The sequence below is a fragment of the Macaca thibetana genome, chromosome 16 (genome assembly GCF_024542745.1).
Source record: "Macaca thibetana thibetana isolate TM-01 chromosome 16, ASM2454274v1, whole genome shotgun sequence".
In the NCBI taxonomy this organism is placed as follows: Eukaryota; Metazoa; Chordata; class Mammalia; order Primates; family Cercopithecidae; genus Macaca; species Macaca thibetana.
Window position 1 is genome coordinate 65409111 of NC_065593.1, and position 15309 is coordinate 65424419.

Genomic DNA, 15309 nt, shown 5'->3' on the forward strand with positions numbered 1-15309 from the left:
GCGGTGGCTCATGACTATAATCCCAGCACTTCGGGAGGCCGAGGCGGGTAGATCATGAGGTCAGGAGATCGAGATCATACTGGTCAACATGATGAAACCCTGTCTCTACTAAAAATACAACAATTAGCTGGGCGTGGTAGTGGGTACCTGTAGTCCCAGCTACTCGGGAGGCAAAGGCAGGAGAATCGCTTGAACCCTGGAGGCAGAGGTTGCAGTGAGCCGAGACTGCACCACTGTACTCCAGCCTGGCGACAGAGCGAGACTCCATCTCAAAAAAAAAAAAAAAAAGACAACATGGGGTTGTGGAAAGAAAAATCAAGTAGCCAGGTGCAGTGGTTCACACTGTGGTCCCAGCTACTTGGAAGGCTGAGGCTGGAGGATTGCTTCAGCCCAGGAATTTGAGGCTGTGGTGAGCTATGAAAGTGCCATCACACTCCAGCCTGGGTGAAAGAGTGAGACCCCATCTCTAACAACAACAACAAAATCAGAAAAAAGAAAAGTCAAGCAGAACTCAGAACTCGAAAAATAAATCCTGCCTCTGAGGTTCCTGGTCATAAGACCTCGGACACATGGCTTGGGCTATAAACACTCCCGTCTGGGGCGGGAAGTAACACTCCTCTCTGGGATGGTGCTGGCTTGTGAACTCATCAGACTTGCCTTCAAGGAATTATGGAGCTCCCAGATCCACAGAGCCAATATATGTGTGTGTATATATATATGTGTGTGTGTATGTGTATATATATGTGTGTATACATGTGTGTGTATGTGTATATATATATGTGTGTATGTGTGTGTATATATATGCATGTGTGTATGTGTGTATATATATGTGTGTATGTGTGTGTATATATATGCATGTGTGTATGTGTGTATATATGTGTGTGTATATATATGTGTGCATATGTGTATATATGTATATACATGTGTGTATATATGTGTATGTGTATATGTGTATATGTGTGTATATATATGTGTATACGTGTGTGTATATGTGTGTGTATGTGTATATATATGTGTGTGTGTATGTGTATGTGTACATATGTGTATATGTGTGTGTATATATGTGTGTATGTGTATATATGTATATATGTGTGTATGTGTATATATGTGTGTGTATATGTGTGTATATATATAAATATGTGTATATACATGTGTATATATATCTATATACATATGTGTATATAGATATATATGCAGTGCTGCAGATCCTTCCTCTCAAAGACTTGGCCAAGCACGGTGGCCCATGCCTGAAATCCCAGCACTTTGGGAGGCCAAGGCAGGAGGATCACCTGAGGCCAGGAGTTCGAGACCAGTCTGGCCAACATGGTGAAACCTTGTCTCTACTAAAAATAAAAAAATTAGCTGGGCATAGTAGTGCACACCCATAATCCCAGCTACACAGGAGGCTGAGGCAGGAGAATTGCTTGAACCCAAAAGGTGGCAGTTGCAGTGAGTTGAGATGGCGCCACTGCACTCCAGCCTGGGTGACAGGGTGAGGCTCCATCTCAAAAGAAAAATAAAAAAGAATGCTCAGGGCAAACACCTGGCTTCCTCTCTCCCGCCCCAGGACACTCTCCCATACATAAACATGCAAGTACACACACCACACACACATATCCACAAATATGCATGCACACACAACACACACACACATATATAAATATGCACATGCAAACACACTGCATACACACGTGTGCATATGCATAACACACACAGCACACACAACACGCACACACACAAATATGCACATGCACACACACTGCATACACGTGTGCATATGCATAACACACACACACACACAGACACTCCAGCAGTGCTCAGTTAAGAAAATGAGAACAGAGCATGCCTCTATGTGGAAAGCTAGTTTCTAAATCATTCGATTTAGGGCCAGGGATAAGGGAGGTTAGAAATAATGGGAGGTGGGGCCTGCCAGAGATGGGGAGTCAGAGGTGACTCTCCCGGGTCTTCTTGATGATCCAGGGCCTCCCAGCTTCCTTCACACTTGAAATGCCACCAATGGAACTCTAGTAGGTAGAGCTTGTCTTGGGTGTGTGTATCAATTGTCTGGGAGTACTTAGAAAATACAGACAGCCAGACCCTGCCCCTGAAAATTCCGGTTCCAAGGTGGAGCATGGGAGATTCTAATGCAGGTGGCTACCCTTCAAGAATGACTGATATAAAATTAGCTGGGCATGGTGGCACTGCCTGTGTCCCAGCTACTTGGGAGGCTGAGGCAGGAGGATCGCTTGGGCCTAGGAGTTTGAGGCTGCAGTGAGCTATGATTGCGTCACTGCACTCCAGCCTTGGTGACTGAGAGATTCTGCCTCTAGAAAAGCAAAACAAAACAAAGAATGACTGATGCAGAGGCTGAAGGAGGCTGGAGTTGAGAGGCACAAATATCAAACGACAGTTTTCTGAGTAGCGGGTTCTCTTATCATCAATAACATTCCTATTGAAAGCACTGTGCTTGGAAGCTGGGATGCCCTCAGGGACAAGGGCTGCCCTGCTGCATGGAGACTCGGACTTGCTGGGTTGAGCCAGGGCATGGTACAGCCCATGGGAAGGGCAGGCGGGCAGCCAGTGGGCAAGGGATAGTGGATTTGGACGAGGGGAGCCAGGCATGAAAGTCAGGGCAGCCGGAGGGGTTTCCGCTGGGCTGGAGATCTCCAACTCTGCCAACCCGGACGAGGCAGGTGCCAGACCCAGTTCTTGCTCTCTCTGTGGCTCCAGAGAGGGGGTGGAGCTGTTGGGTCTCTGTGCCAGCCAGAGGCAGAAATCAATGCATCGAGCTGGCCCCTGGGATCCAGAGAGCCAGGGAGAGGAACATTCAATTCATCCCCAACCCAGAACCCTGCCTCCGAGTCAGATCCCTTGGGAGCCACCCACTTCAGTTAGCCAAGCTCAAAAGAGTCCCTCCCACGAAGAGCTGGGGCAGACCCTGCTGGCTCCCTGCAAAGGTGAGGACTCACAGCATGCCACCACACACACACACACACACACACACACACACACACACACACACACACACACACACACACACACACACACGCTTCCGCTGAGCTCCAGACCTCACCTTCCTCTCTCTGTTGCCTTTGTTTTTAGAAGAGCACTCCTCTGCACTAACCCAACTGAGACTGCAACCCAGCTCCCTGCCTCAGTCTCCCGACAGTGGGAGTGAGACACCAGGCCTGCAGCATGCCTCCTCGGAACTCTGGAAAAGGAAAAATTACAGTTGGAAAGAAGACAGAAGCTGGTAAAAGAAGCCTTCCAAGGAGGTGAACTCAGAGACCTGAGGCCACTTGGAGAAGGAGAATTCAAGCCAGGAAACAGCAGGGCAGACAGTACCCAGCCTTGGGCTGGCTGGAGCGCAGAGCTGGAAGGTGGCCAGCTCCGCTCTGGGCAGGGGTCGCCCATGCAGTGGTACACGGGGCAGGGGGCATCTGCTCTATGCCCAGCCCTGCCACCTGGCTCAGCTTGCCCCTGGGGGAGGTGACAGTCACAGTCCCTTCAGAACTTTCCTGCCAGCCCATCACCCTCCCCACAGCACTCCGGGAACCTTCTCCAACAAAGAATGTGCAACTGATACCAGTTATCCATGGGCCCCTATTCGAGAGATGCCTGAGCTTTTCTCTGAGGAGCTGACCCACCCCAAATGGGAGTGGGGGAGGGGTGGGAGCCTCAGCCGCCTCTCCTCTCCTCTTCCAGGCCCTTCCTTTGCAGCCGGCTCACCATGGCGCTCCAGCCACGACGTTGCCAAGTGCGCTCCGTGCCAGGGCTGAGGCCTGGGGTTGGGGGAGGCCAATGGCTGCCAGTGGTCCTGGAGCCCCTCGCCTATTCTCCAGAGAGCCTGAAACTTTCCAGGGAGAGACACGGCTAGCCCTGCTGGGTGGTAAGGAGATTGGGGGAGGAGGGTTCCGGATCTGTTCCCCTTGGGGGCCCACAGGCAGCACAATAGCCCCCGGGGCTGCCGCTCTCTGGCTTAAGTGGTTGCCTGGGCAACAGCTGGGGCCAGTTTCCACCAATCCATGGAGGAGGCTGAGTGGGGGAGGGAGGCCAGGCAGGAAGGGGGGTGCCGTCCCCTTGTGCTGGATCCTATATAAGGAAGAGGGATGTGAGCAGAGTGGTCTGGGCTTCACCGTCCCTCCAGTGGACTTGGGGGCTGAGCACAAAGATGCCTAGGAGAGGCTACTCCAAGCCTGGGTCCTGGGGCAGCTTCTGGGCCATGCTGACCTTGGTGGGCCTGGTCACACGTGCAGGTGAGTGGGCAGTGAGCCAGGTGCGGGGCAGGGTGGAGCAGCAGGACATCCCAGCCCTGGCTGCACGTAGCCGGCCGGGAGGGGGCGGTGTCCAGCTGCTGGGGAGAGCACGGGGTGGACTGGACAGCTCCACGGACTCATCTCTCTGAAGGAAGGAGGGGCCAGGCGGGCAGGCGGGCAGGGGTCTTAAGGACAAGAGGACCCTCCATTGCCCATTGTCCTGGGCAGAGGCTGAATGGGGACGCCATCAGCATTCAGGTCCTTCAAAGTGACAGCTGGGGGAGGCAGGGCTGGGAAATGCACTACCCGCTTCTCTCTCACCCTCCCTTTCTCCCTTGGCCTCCCTCTCTCATGCACAGATGCTCTGCTCCTGTGTGAGCCTTCTCTCCTGTGTGCACCACGGGCCTGCATGTGCTGTGCGTGCGCGCGCATGTGGCCGGGGCCCATCTGCTGCTATCAGGCCCCTGCCCGCCTCCCTCAGCAAGGCTCCCCTTGCTGTTCTCGGCTTGGGAGAGCTGCTGACAGTTTCTGTAACTGAGTGCACATCCCCATCTGACTGTCATTCTCATCCCTGGAGCATGAGAAAAGGGCCGGCCTAGCCGGCCTCGATGCTCAGTTACCCAGAAGTTCTGTTCCAGCACCAGCTGGCCCTTCGCACTTTCTCCTGTCCCCTGCTGGCCACCCACAGAAAGTGGGCTTCTGTCTCAGAGATCAGGACCCAAGAGGGAAGAGCTGGGCCTGGAAAACAGCTTCCCTTCCACACCTGCAGCCTCGTCGCACACCCTCTCTCCTGCCACTGCTCTGGCCTCCCTAACACTCTCTCTGCTCCCAGTACCCCAGGCCCATTCCCTTCAAGGGCCTTTGCAGGGCTGGATCACGCCTTGGCACTGGTTCCCTGGCTGGCTCCTTACAAACTGGAGTGCTTATTTGTGTGCGTCTTACCTGTCTGATATGTCAGTTTGTGCTTTTATGAGCGTAAGAACTTGGCTTGCTTTGTCCACTGCCATATCCCAAGCTCTTAGGAGAATGTTTAGCATATAGTAAGTGCTCAGTAAATATTTGTTAGTGAAGGCACCACTTCTGACTACTGCTCCAAGGGGTTACATGGACAATTCTTTAGGAGGTGAGAAGGGTGGGACCACGAGTTTCCTCAACCCTTGCCTGGGAGCTGGCAGCACGGAGGTGAGTTCTGGGCATGTTGTCCCAAACCTGAGCACAACCTCTCCCTGCCTGAATGTGCCCACGTCCAAGAGCATCCACTTGGGGTTTGCACTGGCATGACCTTCCCACCCAGGATGTGTTTGTGTGTCACAGATGCATCCATGCGCCTCGTGGGCACAAACAGGTGTGCACACAGAGTCTGCCTAGGCCCATCTTGCTCTCTGCTCACACCCATGCATATGTCTCCAGCTGGTCGCTCTCCACCCCCGACTGAGGTCCTGGGCCCGGACGCCCTCTCAGGCTGTGCTGTGCTCCTTCCTGCTGCAGCCCAGAGAGCCGATGTTGGTGGGGAGGCAGCTGGCACCTCCATCAACCACTCCCAGGCGGTGCTCCAGCGCTTGCAGGAGCTGCTGCGACAGGGCAACGCCAGTGACGTGGTTCTGCGGGTGCAGGCTGTGGGCACCGACGAGGTCCGGGTCTTCCACGCCCACCGCCTGCTGCTGGGACTGCACAGCGAGCTGTTCCGGGAGCTGCTGAGTAACCAGAGCGAGGCGGTGCTGCAGGAGCCACGGGACTGCGCCGCGGTCTTCGACAAGTTCATCAGGTGGGACGGGGAAGACTAGGGGGAAGCTTCATCCCTTCCTCAGTCCCCTGGCTCCTCCACCTACAGGGTCAGGGAAGCCCAGGCCCTTAGAGGTTGTTATGTCCGTTTCCCCAGACATCACTGGGATGACAGTGACCCCTGCATGCCTTCTTCCACTGTACAGCTCCCTGTCTTTGCCTGTGTCATCTGCACAGTTTGATGTCACTTTCAGTTCCTGGTAACCCCCTCAGAGCTGTTTCCAAACCTGGCCATGGGACAGCTTTTAAAAACTACAGTTTTGGGGCTGGGCATGGTGGCTCATGCCTGTAATCCCAGCAATCTGGGAGGCCGAAGCAGGCAGATCACCTGAGGTCAGGAGTTCGAGACCAGCCTGCCCAACATGGTGAAACCCCGTCTCTACTAAAAATATAGAAAATTAGCTGGGTGTGGTGGCGTGCAACTGTAATCCCAGCTATTCGGGAGGCTAAGGCAGGAGAATCGCTTGAACCTGGGAGGTGGAGTTTGGGTTTGCAGTGAGCTGAGATTGTGCCACTAGACTCCAGCCTGGGCAACAGAGCAGGATTCTGTCTCAAAAAAACCAACCAACGAACCAACCAAACAAACAAAAAAACCACAGTTTCATGGGTCCCAACCTGGATCATCAGTTTCAGGTCTAGGGTTAGGGCCAGCAATCATTTTTTATTTTATTTTTTTACTTTTTATTTTCCTAAATATTCCATTATAGAGGAATATTTTTTATTTTAAAGCATCTCTGTGGTTTTGGTGTTTGGCCAGGTTTGGAACCACAGGGCTAGGGAGTTGAAAAAGTTAGACGGCTCTCTCCTGCCTCCTGCCATGGTGCTGCACAGGGAGTGCCATTCACACTAGTGTCTAAGAAAGTAACTCTGTTCTAACGGCTCAGATGAGATGTCTGCAGAATTCCATACATTGCTTCCAAGTTCCAGGCAACAGGAAGGGGGATAAGACAGAAGGGCAAAAAGGGTCTTCCTGTTATCCTGAATCAGTTGCATTTAACCAGCCTTCCTGCAAATCCCAAACTGTGCCCATTGACCAGCAGTTAGTCACATGGCCATGCCCACTATCAGGGAGCCTGGGAAATGTGGTCTTTTATTCCCAGAGGCAATCACGCAGGGGAAAAGGGAGAAATGGATGTTGGGGAAGATGGCTGGCAGTGGCTGCCGCACTCCTATGGGGCAAGGGCAGTGCCGTGTGCCAGTGGGGACTGGCAGGAAGGGTGAGCAGCGGGACAGCAGCAGATGAAGTGAGAGGGAGAGATACTCAGCACAAGTGATCATCAACAGCAGGAGAAGAAAAACAAAAGGCGAGGTTGCAAAAAAGAAATGGGGGCTCACACCTGCATTCCCAGCACTTTGGGAGGCCAAGGTGGGAGGACTGCTCAAGTCCGGGAGTTTGAGACCAACCTGGGCAACACGGAAAGACCCCATCTCAAAACAAAAAAAAAAACAAAACAAAGCTGGAGTGTAGTGGCATGATCGTAGCTCACGGCAGCCTTGAACTCCTGGGCTGAAGCTATCTTCCTGACTCAGACTCCCAAGCAGCTGACACTACAAGTGTGCACCACCAAGCATGACTAATGTTTTTTTTTTTTTTTTTTTTTTGAGACGGAGTCTCACGCTGTTGCCCAGGCTGGAGTGCAGTGGCGCGATCTCGGCTCACTGCAAGCTCCGCCTCCCGGGTTCCCGCCATTCTCCTGCCTCAGCCTCCTGAGTAGCTGGGACTACAGGCGCCCGCCACCGCGCCCGGCTAATTTTTTGTATTTTTAGTAGAGACGGGGTTTCACTGTGGTCTCGATCTCCTGACCTTGTGATCCGCCCGCCTCGGCCTCCCAAAGTGCTGGGATTACAGGCTTGAGCCACCGCGCCCGGCCGCATGACTAATGTTTTAACTTTTTTTTTTTTTGGTAGAGGTAGGGTCTCGCTATGTTGCCCAAGCTGGTCCTGAACTCCTGGCCTCAAGCAGTCCTCCCATCTTGGCCTTCCAAAGTGCTGAGATTCCAGGTGTGAGCCACTGGCACCCACCTGGCCTGTAGCAAGATTCTTTATTCTCCTCTGGTTGTCACAATAACCCTGAGGGGTGTGTGCCACTCCCCCTTTCCCAGATGATCGATTAACCTAAGGTTCGTTGAAATTCAGTGACTTGCCCAGACTCATGGCAAGGAGAAGGCAGGCCATGGATCCCAACCAGACTGTAAACCCCAACGGCAGGAGCCACGTCTGTTTTGTTCCGGCCTAGAGCTGCAGGCCTAGTACAGGCACAGTCAAGGCAGGCAATTTCTACATCACCACGGAAACGGAAAGAAGAGCCTGTGAAGTAAGAATGGCCTGGAAGGGTCCTTGAAAGGAAAACATGGGAAGCCTCAGGGTGGGGCTTCCACTGTATTTGCACCTGAACCGTGAAGCTCCAACTCCAGGCCGCGTCCCCTGTGGACTCAGAAAAAGCTATGCTGGGAGGTGGGTACCGCCCTGACCCCACCCCACCTCTTGGTCTCTCCCGCAGGTACCTGTACTGCGGGGAGCTGACTGTGCTGCTGACCCAGGCCATCCCCCTGCACAGGTTGGCCACCAAGTACGGCGTGGCCTCCCTGCAGCGCGGCGTGGCCGACTACATGCGCGCGCACCTGGCTGGAGGCGCGGGCCCGGCGGTGGGCTGGTACCACTACGCGGTGGGCACCGGGGACGAGGCCCTGCGTGAGAGCTGCCTGCAGTTCCTTGCCTGGAACCTGTCGGCCGTGGTGGCCAGCGCCGAATGGGGCGCCGTGAGCCCCGAGCTGCTGTGGCAGCTCCTGCAACGCTCGGACCTGGTGCTGCAGGACGAACTGGAGCTGTTCCAAGCGCTGGAGGCCTGGCTGGGTCGCGCGCGGCCGCCCCCTGCCGTGGCCGAGCGGGCGCTGCGCGCCATCCGCTACCCCATGATCCCACCGGCACAACTGTTCCAACTGCAGGCGCGCTCGGCTGCCCTGGCGCGCCACGGCCCCGCGGTGGCCGACCTCCTGCTGCAGGCCTACCAGTTCCACGCCGCGTCGCCGCTGCACTACGCCAAGTTCTTCGACGTCAACGGCAGCGCCTTCCTGCCCCGCAACTACCTCGCGCCAGCCTGGGGCGCCCCGTGGGTCATCAACAACCCGGCCCGCGACGACCGCAGCACCAGCTTCCAGACGCAGCTGGGCCCGAGTGGCCACGACGCGGGCCGCCGGGTCACCTGGAACGTGCTCTTCTCGCCGCGCTGGCTGCCCGTCAGTCTGCGGCCCGTTTACGCGGACGCCGCGGGCACAGCGCTGCCCGCCGCGCGCCCCGAGGACGGCCGACCGCGGCTGGTGGTGACGCCGGCCAGCAGCGGCGGCGACGCGGCGGGCGTGAGCTTCCAGAAGACCGTGCTGGTGGGAGCGCGCCAGCAGGGCCGCCTGTTGGTCCGCCACGCCTACAGCTTCCACCAGAGCAGCGAGGAGGCCGGCGACTTCCTGGCGCACGCCGACCTGCAGCGGCGCAACTCAGAGTACCTGGTGGAGAACGCCCTGCACCTGCACCTCATCGTCAAGCCCGTATACCACACCCTTATCCGGACCCCCAAGTAGCCTCGGGGTCGGGGAGTAAAGGCCTGGCCTAGGTGCTCCTTGTGGGTCTGGGAAGGGCAAGGCGAGTGTGGAGGTGGCAACAAGCCTGGTACCCTGGATGGCCAGGTGCCGGCCACCCTAGGGCTGGGGTGGAGTCCAGGTGAGGCGTGGTAGACAAGATGCCTGGTTTCAAGAGCTGATTTCACAGCTGACTTGAAGGAACATTCTTGGTCCTGAATAAACCGATGCTCAGAGTGGTAAGGGGATGATTGAACCACTCAGTTTCCGGGTAAAAACAACCTGGGGAGGATCCCACAAGCCAGGGGGTTTAGGGGTTTCACTCCCCTTTGTTGAGCTTTCCCCCCAACCCAGACACAGAACTAGGCTAGGTAAAAGCACCCACGTGGTCACAGCAACCCACCTGCCTGGGAGACAGGAAGTACCCCAGTCCCCTTGCAGGGGAGTCAGGGAGCACCCCATTCCCCTTGCTGGGGAATCAGGGAACGCCCCATTCCCCTTGCGAGGGAGTCAGGGAATGCCCCATTCCCCTTGCAGGAGTTTCCTCACTTTGAGGCTGAGGGGCTTAGCTGGGCAGTTTCTGAGCCCTGACCTTGAGGCGCAACCGCCTCATCTGGGTTGTGAGACTTTCTGGCATCTGGGCTGCTCCAAGTCCCTGATCTCTCCTGGGAGGGTGCCTGGGCAGGTGTGAAGACCAGTGGGATAGGGACATAATGGATCTTGCCAGCCCTACCCTGGGGAGAGGGCTCAGGATCTACAACAAAACCCCTCTCCCGCAGGTATTTGTAGGTTGGTGTTATACAGTGAGCCAGGGGTAGATGGGGACCGGGGGGAGGGGGAGTTGGTGGAATCTTAGTCATGGCCACCCCACATTCCAGACAAGGTAAAATTTCCAACACAACCATCAAGACCCAAATGCGATTTTATTGTTAAAAAGGAAAGGGGAGAAAAGGCCACTGCCAAGTAACAAAACCAGATTCCCTCCCTCACCCACATCCCCAATTGTAATAAGTGAAGTGCCTGTCGGTGCCTCCCCAACCATCCAGGATGCCCATGCCCCACACGTGGGCCAGGAGCCCCATCTCACTGCCAGCTGCTCTCCTCCATTTCCAAGGCCAAGGCTGGCCTCATGGCTGTGCAGGGTTTTGGCAACAGCATTCTGTCCAGGGCTGGGAGGCCAGGGAGCCCAGCCATCCCGGCCATGTCCCCTGGCCTCACCTCTTTTCCCCGGTGGCACTGAAAGCATGGGAGGGTTGGGCAGACACCCCAGTTCCTGGGTCTCAGGAGCCCCGGCCTGCTGAGATCCTGAGCTCCTACTTCCTGGTCATCTCCACTGCCCAGCCTCCACCTCCCATGCCCTGTTAGGCCCCATTCAGTCTTGGGGGGCAAGAGAGCCAGTTCCAGGCAGGGCCCCTCAGTTATGCCAGGAGCATCCATCTTTGCCATGGGTGCTTGTACCGTGGGGCAGGCGGGGCCCACGGGTAGCCCGTCGAGAACCACCAGCTGGGTTGGGGGGAACAGCCAGGGGTGAGGAGTCCCCGGGGCCTGCAACAGGGAAAGGGGCAGGATCAGTGGTTTCGGAATGCCTCCCCAACTCCTCTCCCATCACCCTGTGGCCTTGAACTCTCTATGGGCACAACGCCAAGATGCCAGTCTCATGAATATTCTGCTAGAACCATGCTTCCAGCAAGGGGCAGCCAGAGGCGCAGGAAATGCAATGTGTCTTCTCTGCTGCCCGGCCTGGGGGAGACCTCCCTTCCCCATCCCCTCCTTGCCCATACTGACCCGTGTTCTGGCTTGGAGGGAGTCTGACTTTGGCCAAAGGTAGTGTGACCTTTCCCAGATGCCGGATACCAGGGGCTGGGTGCCTGCACACTGGCATCCTGTGGTCTGAGATGCGCTCCGCCTGATGGGACCCCAGGAGGTGTGTCTTGGGGTGGGAGAGCTGTGATGGTTGAACAGTGGGGTGAGGATGAGAGCGGCACAGGGATCTGCTACCAGGATCTGTCCCAGCTACTATACCAGGCTGGGGACAGAGACTTTGTGGAGGGTGGTGTCTCCAGGTGTGGGGTAGGCTAGAGGTGCCCTGGAGCCTTTGGAGAAATCCAGCCCTCAGGCCCCCAGCTGCTATGGGAGTGCCTAGACACCGCACCCTGCGCCTTGCCTCACCCCTTGCCCGGCGACCTCGAAGGATCGGGACCTCCGCTTCCTTCTCTTTGCCTCCAGCGACTCCTCCCTTTTCTTGCCCAGGTTTTTCTTCTGGCCACGCAGCCAGGGCCCAGGACTGTCCCCATGATGCCCGACTGCCCGAGACGGGGCCTCGCCCGTGCTGCTGGACAGGTTGTCCTCACTGGCAGCATGCTGCAGCATGGGGCTGGGTGGCCGCTTGCAGGCCAGCGGGCCTGGTGACCGCGCATCGTCGCCCTCGCTCAGCGAGTGCAGGGACAGGCTGCTGCGCTCTGTCGCAGGTGCCAGCAGGTGTCGCCCCTCGGTGCCCAGGGCCTGCGAGCGCCGCCGGGCGGCCTTCACCGAGATGCACTTGGTGCCAGTCATGATCTCCTTCCTCTCTGCAGCGGGACACAGGGAACCCCCAACCCGAGATCAAGGCCACTTCTTAACAGCCTCCTCTGACATGGCAGAAGTAGGTAGGAGCCAGACTGCCTGGGTTTCAACCCCAGCACTTTCCAGGGGTTTGCTATGCAAGAAACTTGGGCCCATTTCTGAGCCTCACTTTCATCTGCAAATGGGGGATGGCAAAACTAATGCCATCGGGTTATTTCCAGGATTAATTGAGAAAATGGGCTCAACCTACATTTTCCAGGGGGTAGACATTGAATTGATATTTGCTATTAGAGTGATGACTGAGTGGAGGCGGCGGCGGCGGGGTGGGGATCACCATCCTCCATGCCACATGTCTCTTTTCTAATTTCCAGTTTTGCCCCGGTCTCTCTAAAAAAGAGACCTTTTTGCCTCAAGGTCTCTCCTTGATGTAGAGAGGACCCTTAAGTGTCCTTGACTGACTAATCCTCAGGGGCAATGGCGCCTCTTCAGAATGTGTAGGACCCAATGCATGGTTGCACTTGGCAGTGAAGAGGGCAGGAAAGGGCTTTGGACTGGGTGATCTGAACAGTTTAGACAAGGCCAGGCGAGGTGGCCAGGGCAGCAGAGGGCACACATACCTTTGTGGGACAAGGGGATCTCCAACAGGATCTCACTGCTGTCGGGGGAAGAGCTGATCCAGCTGCCCAGGCTGTCCTGAGCCGGGGCCTATGAGGTGGAGTGTTGGGAGGAGGAAACCCTTAAACACAGCAGGGACCCCATGCCCCACTCAGCAGACATAGCGGGGCCTCAGGCTGGTGCTGTTTGGGAAAGGCTCCATCCCAACTGCTGGTGTCCACCCCCGTGTCCCGCACCCACTGCAGCGGAGCTCGTGGGGCCATCAGGTACTGAGAGCTCACCTCCTGCATCACCAGGCTGCGGAGCTGGATGGGAGGTGGGGTGGGCACAGAGGAGCTTTTGGCCTGCCAGGCCCCAGTACCAGCCTTGAACACGTGGTGGCCTTCACTGAAGTTGGCAGAGGAAGATGAGTGGCTGTAGACCAGGCTGTCTCACCGAGGTCCCACCCCCACCCCCGAGGAGAAGCTGTCAGTGTGAAAGGAGAGAGAACCCAGGAGTCCTGGCTCCAGACCTGGGCCACCTGCTCCCTCTCATTGCTGCTCCATGTTCACCATTTAGCCTTAGTCTGGGTTGGCCTCTCTGGGACAGGGCACAGGGTGGGGGCTGGGGCAGGTGGCCCCCCTTCTCACCTCTCTGTGCTGAGGGGAGGGAGAGCACTGTTCTGCAGGCGCTGGGCATCAGAGCTCAGTGTCTTCACACTCTCCGGGTCAGAATCTGGGGTCAGCGAGGTTCCTGCTGGGGTAATTTTGGGCAAGGAGCTGTCCTGGGGAGGAGGGAGCCAGGATGGACAGTTAGAAGATTTGGTCCTGGACCAAATCAGCACAGAGTCACAAAGGCTCACAGGGTGACAAGGGTTGTAAGATGGCCTGGGAGCCCCAGAAGGGCAGTGGGCTGGTGTTTGGGTCCTCGGGGATAAGTTGTGGTCTGCTAGGCATCCCCAGTGGCACTGCCTGATGCTTGGTCTCCTGCAAGGGCACCTGGGGCCATTTGTGATATCTCAGATGGCCAGCCCTGACCCTCAGACCCTGGGTGGGAACAAGCGATGCCCAGGAGTGCTCAGGGATGAGGGTCTTACTCAGGCTCGACAAGGCTTTGGGTAGGGTAAGAAGGAAAGGGAGTCAATTCCCTGGGGTGCCAGCCAGCCTGGTCCTGTCCCCTCCAGCTGCCTGCAGGCATTGCCTCGGTCATCAGCCCCTCCCTGGGCACATGTGCCCATGTTCAGGCCACTCAGGCGCCCACCCACCTGCAGGGCCCTGGAGGCCACTTGGTCCATGATGGTGGCCCGCTCCAGGCTGCCCTCCTCCAGTTCCCGCAGGTACACTTCGTAGAGCTCTTCCAGGCGCTGCGGCACAGCCAGGTTGTAGTCTGCCGGGGAAGGGGCAGGGCTCAGCGAGTGCCAGCGGCCCCCCCGCGGGTGGCTCAGATGCGCGGGGGCGTGGGCCCTACCGTCGATGATCTGCCGCTGGCCCTGGATAATCTCGTCGCAGAGACTGCGGTGCTGCTCCAGGCGGCGCACGGCCTCGTGGCGGTGGCGGAGCGCACCGTCGCGGAGCAGCGCGTGCGACTGCATCTCGGTGTTCTCCACCTCGAGCTCGTGCACGCGGCACAGCAGGCTGAGCACCTCGCGCTGCTCCTCGGAGCCGATGCGCCGGGGCAGCGTCTCCTCCAGGCGTCGGCCCCGCACGCGCAGCTCCCGGCAGCGCTGCTCCAGCGCCAGCTGCAGGAGGCGCAGGTCAGCACCTGGCAGCGGGGAGAGGGGTCCGATCCGCCTGCCCAGCCCGTCCTCGCCCCTCCAGCGCCTGGACTCCAGGCATCTGTCTGGAGCTCCAGGCTGAGGCCAACTCTGAAAGCTAAATCTTGGGCTTTACAATCAGGGACTGCTCCAAGGTGGCCCCTCAGTGTCCACTTTCTTGCCATCCTGACCTCAACCCGCCCCTGGAACCAGCTTGGGGGATAGCTACTTAACCGCAGCCCATGTGACCCCCTCAGGGCTCATGACACCCTAAAGCCCCCCTGGTCTGGGTATGCCCCAGAACAGAAGGCAAAGATCTGTTATTGGGAAAACCCTAATTATTATTATTATTTTTTCTTTTTGAGACAGGGTCTTGCTCTGTCACCCAGGCTGGAGTGCAGTGGTGCTATCCCAGCTCCCTGCAACCTCTGCCTCCCAGGTTCAAGTGATTCTTATTCCTCTGCCATCCGAGTAGCTGGGTTTACAGGCATAAGCCACCACACCAGGCTTTTTTTTTTTTTTTTGTATTTTTAGTAGAGACGGGATTTCCCCATGTTGGCCAGGCTAGTCTCGAACTCCTGGCCTCTCAAGTGATCTGCCTACCTCAGCCTCCCAAAGTGCTGGGATTACAGGTGTGAGCCATGGCACCCGGCCTGGAAAACCCTCATTATAACATTAGTTACCATTTTTTGAGTCCTTGGTATGTGCCAGGCATTTATGTAATCTTCCCAGCAACCCCATGAAGGCTGCACCATGGAATGCTCCCATTTTACAGGTGGGGAATGTGACA

General features: G+C 56.8%; 2 protein-coding genes across 2 annotated transcripts in view; one reads left to right on the forward strand and one right to left on the reverse strand.

Annotated features, from left to right (window-relative positions):
- The first annotated feature begins 4116 nt into the window (after nt 1–4116).
- Nucleotides 4117–9853, forward strand: BTBD17 (BTB domain containing 17). Its single transcript, XM_050764312.1, has 3 exons — nt 4117–4256; nt 5745–6021; nt 8539–9853. Exons 1-3 carry the CDS (start codon nt 4172–4174, stop codon nt 9611–9613), a joined length of 1437 nt encoding a protein of 478 aa, XP_050620269.1. The 5' UTR covers nt 4117–4171; the 3' UTR covers nt 9614–9853.
- A 661-nt stretch (nt 9854–10514) lies between these two features.
- Nucleotides 10515–15309, reverse strand: part of KIF19 (kinesin family member 19) — a 29758-nt gene continuing 24963 nt past the window's right edge. The window contains exons 13-20 of the mRNA XM_050764518.1: nt 14234–14504; nt 14031–14152; nt 13417–13550; nt 13069–13174; nt 12790–12877; nt 11780–12177; nt 11396–11555; nt 10515–11155 (exon numbers count right to left, since the gene is read on the reverse strand). Coding sequence (XP_050620475.1) covers nt 11025–11155; nt 11396–11555; nt 11780–12177; nt 12790–12877; nt 13069–13174; nt 13417–13550; nt 14031–14152; nt 14234–14504 — 1410 coding nt within the window. The 3' untranslated portion in view covers nt 10515–11024. The remainder of the gene's footprint in view (nt 11156–11395; nt 11556–11779; nt 12178–12789; nt 12878–13068; nt 13175–13416; nt 13551–14030; nt 14153–14233; nt 14505–15309) is intronic.

Excerpts from the sequence above, each read along its gene's own strand:
- BTBD17 (XM_050764312.1), top strand. The coding sequence starts at position 4,172 with ATGCCTAGGAGAGGCTACTCCAAGCCTGGGTCCTGGGGCAGCTTCTGG. Across the intron at positions 4,257-5,744 it reads GGGCCTGGTCACACGTGCAG|CCCAGAGAGCCGATGTTGGT; the intron begins GTGAGTGGGCAG and ends TTCCTGCTGCAG. Across the intron at positions 6,022-8,538 it reads GTCTTCGACAAGTTCATCAG|GTACCTGTACTGCGGGGAGC; the intron begins GTGGGACGGGGA and ends TCTCTCCCGCAG.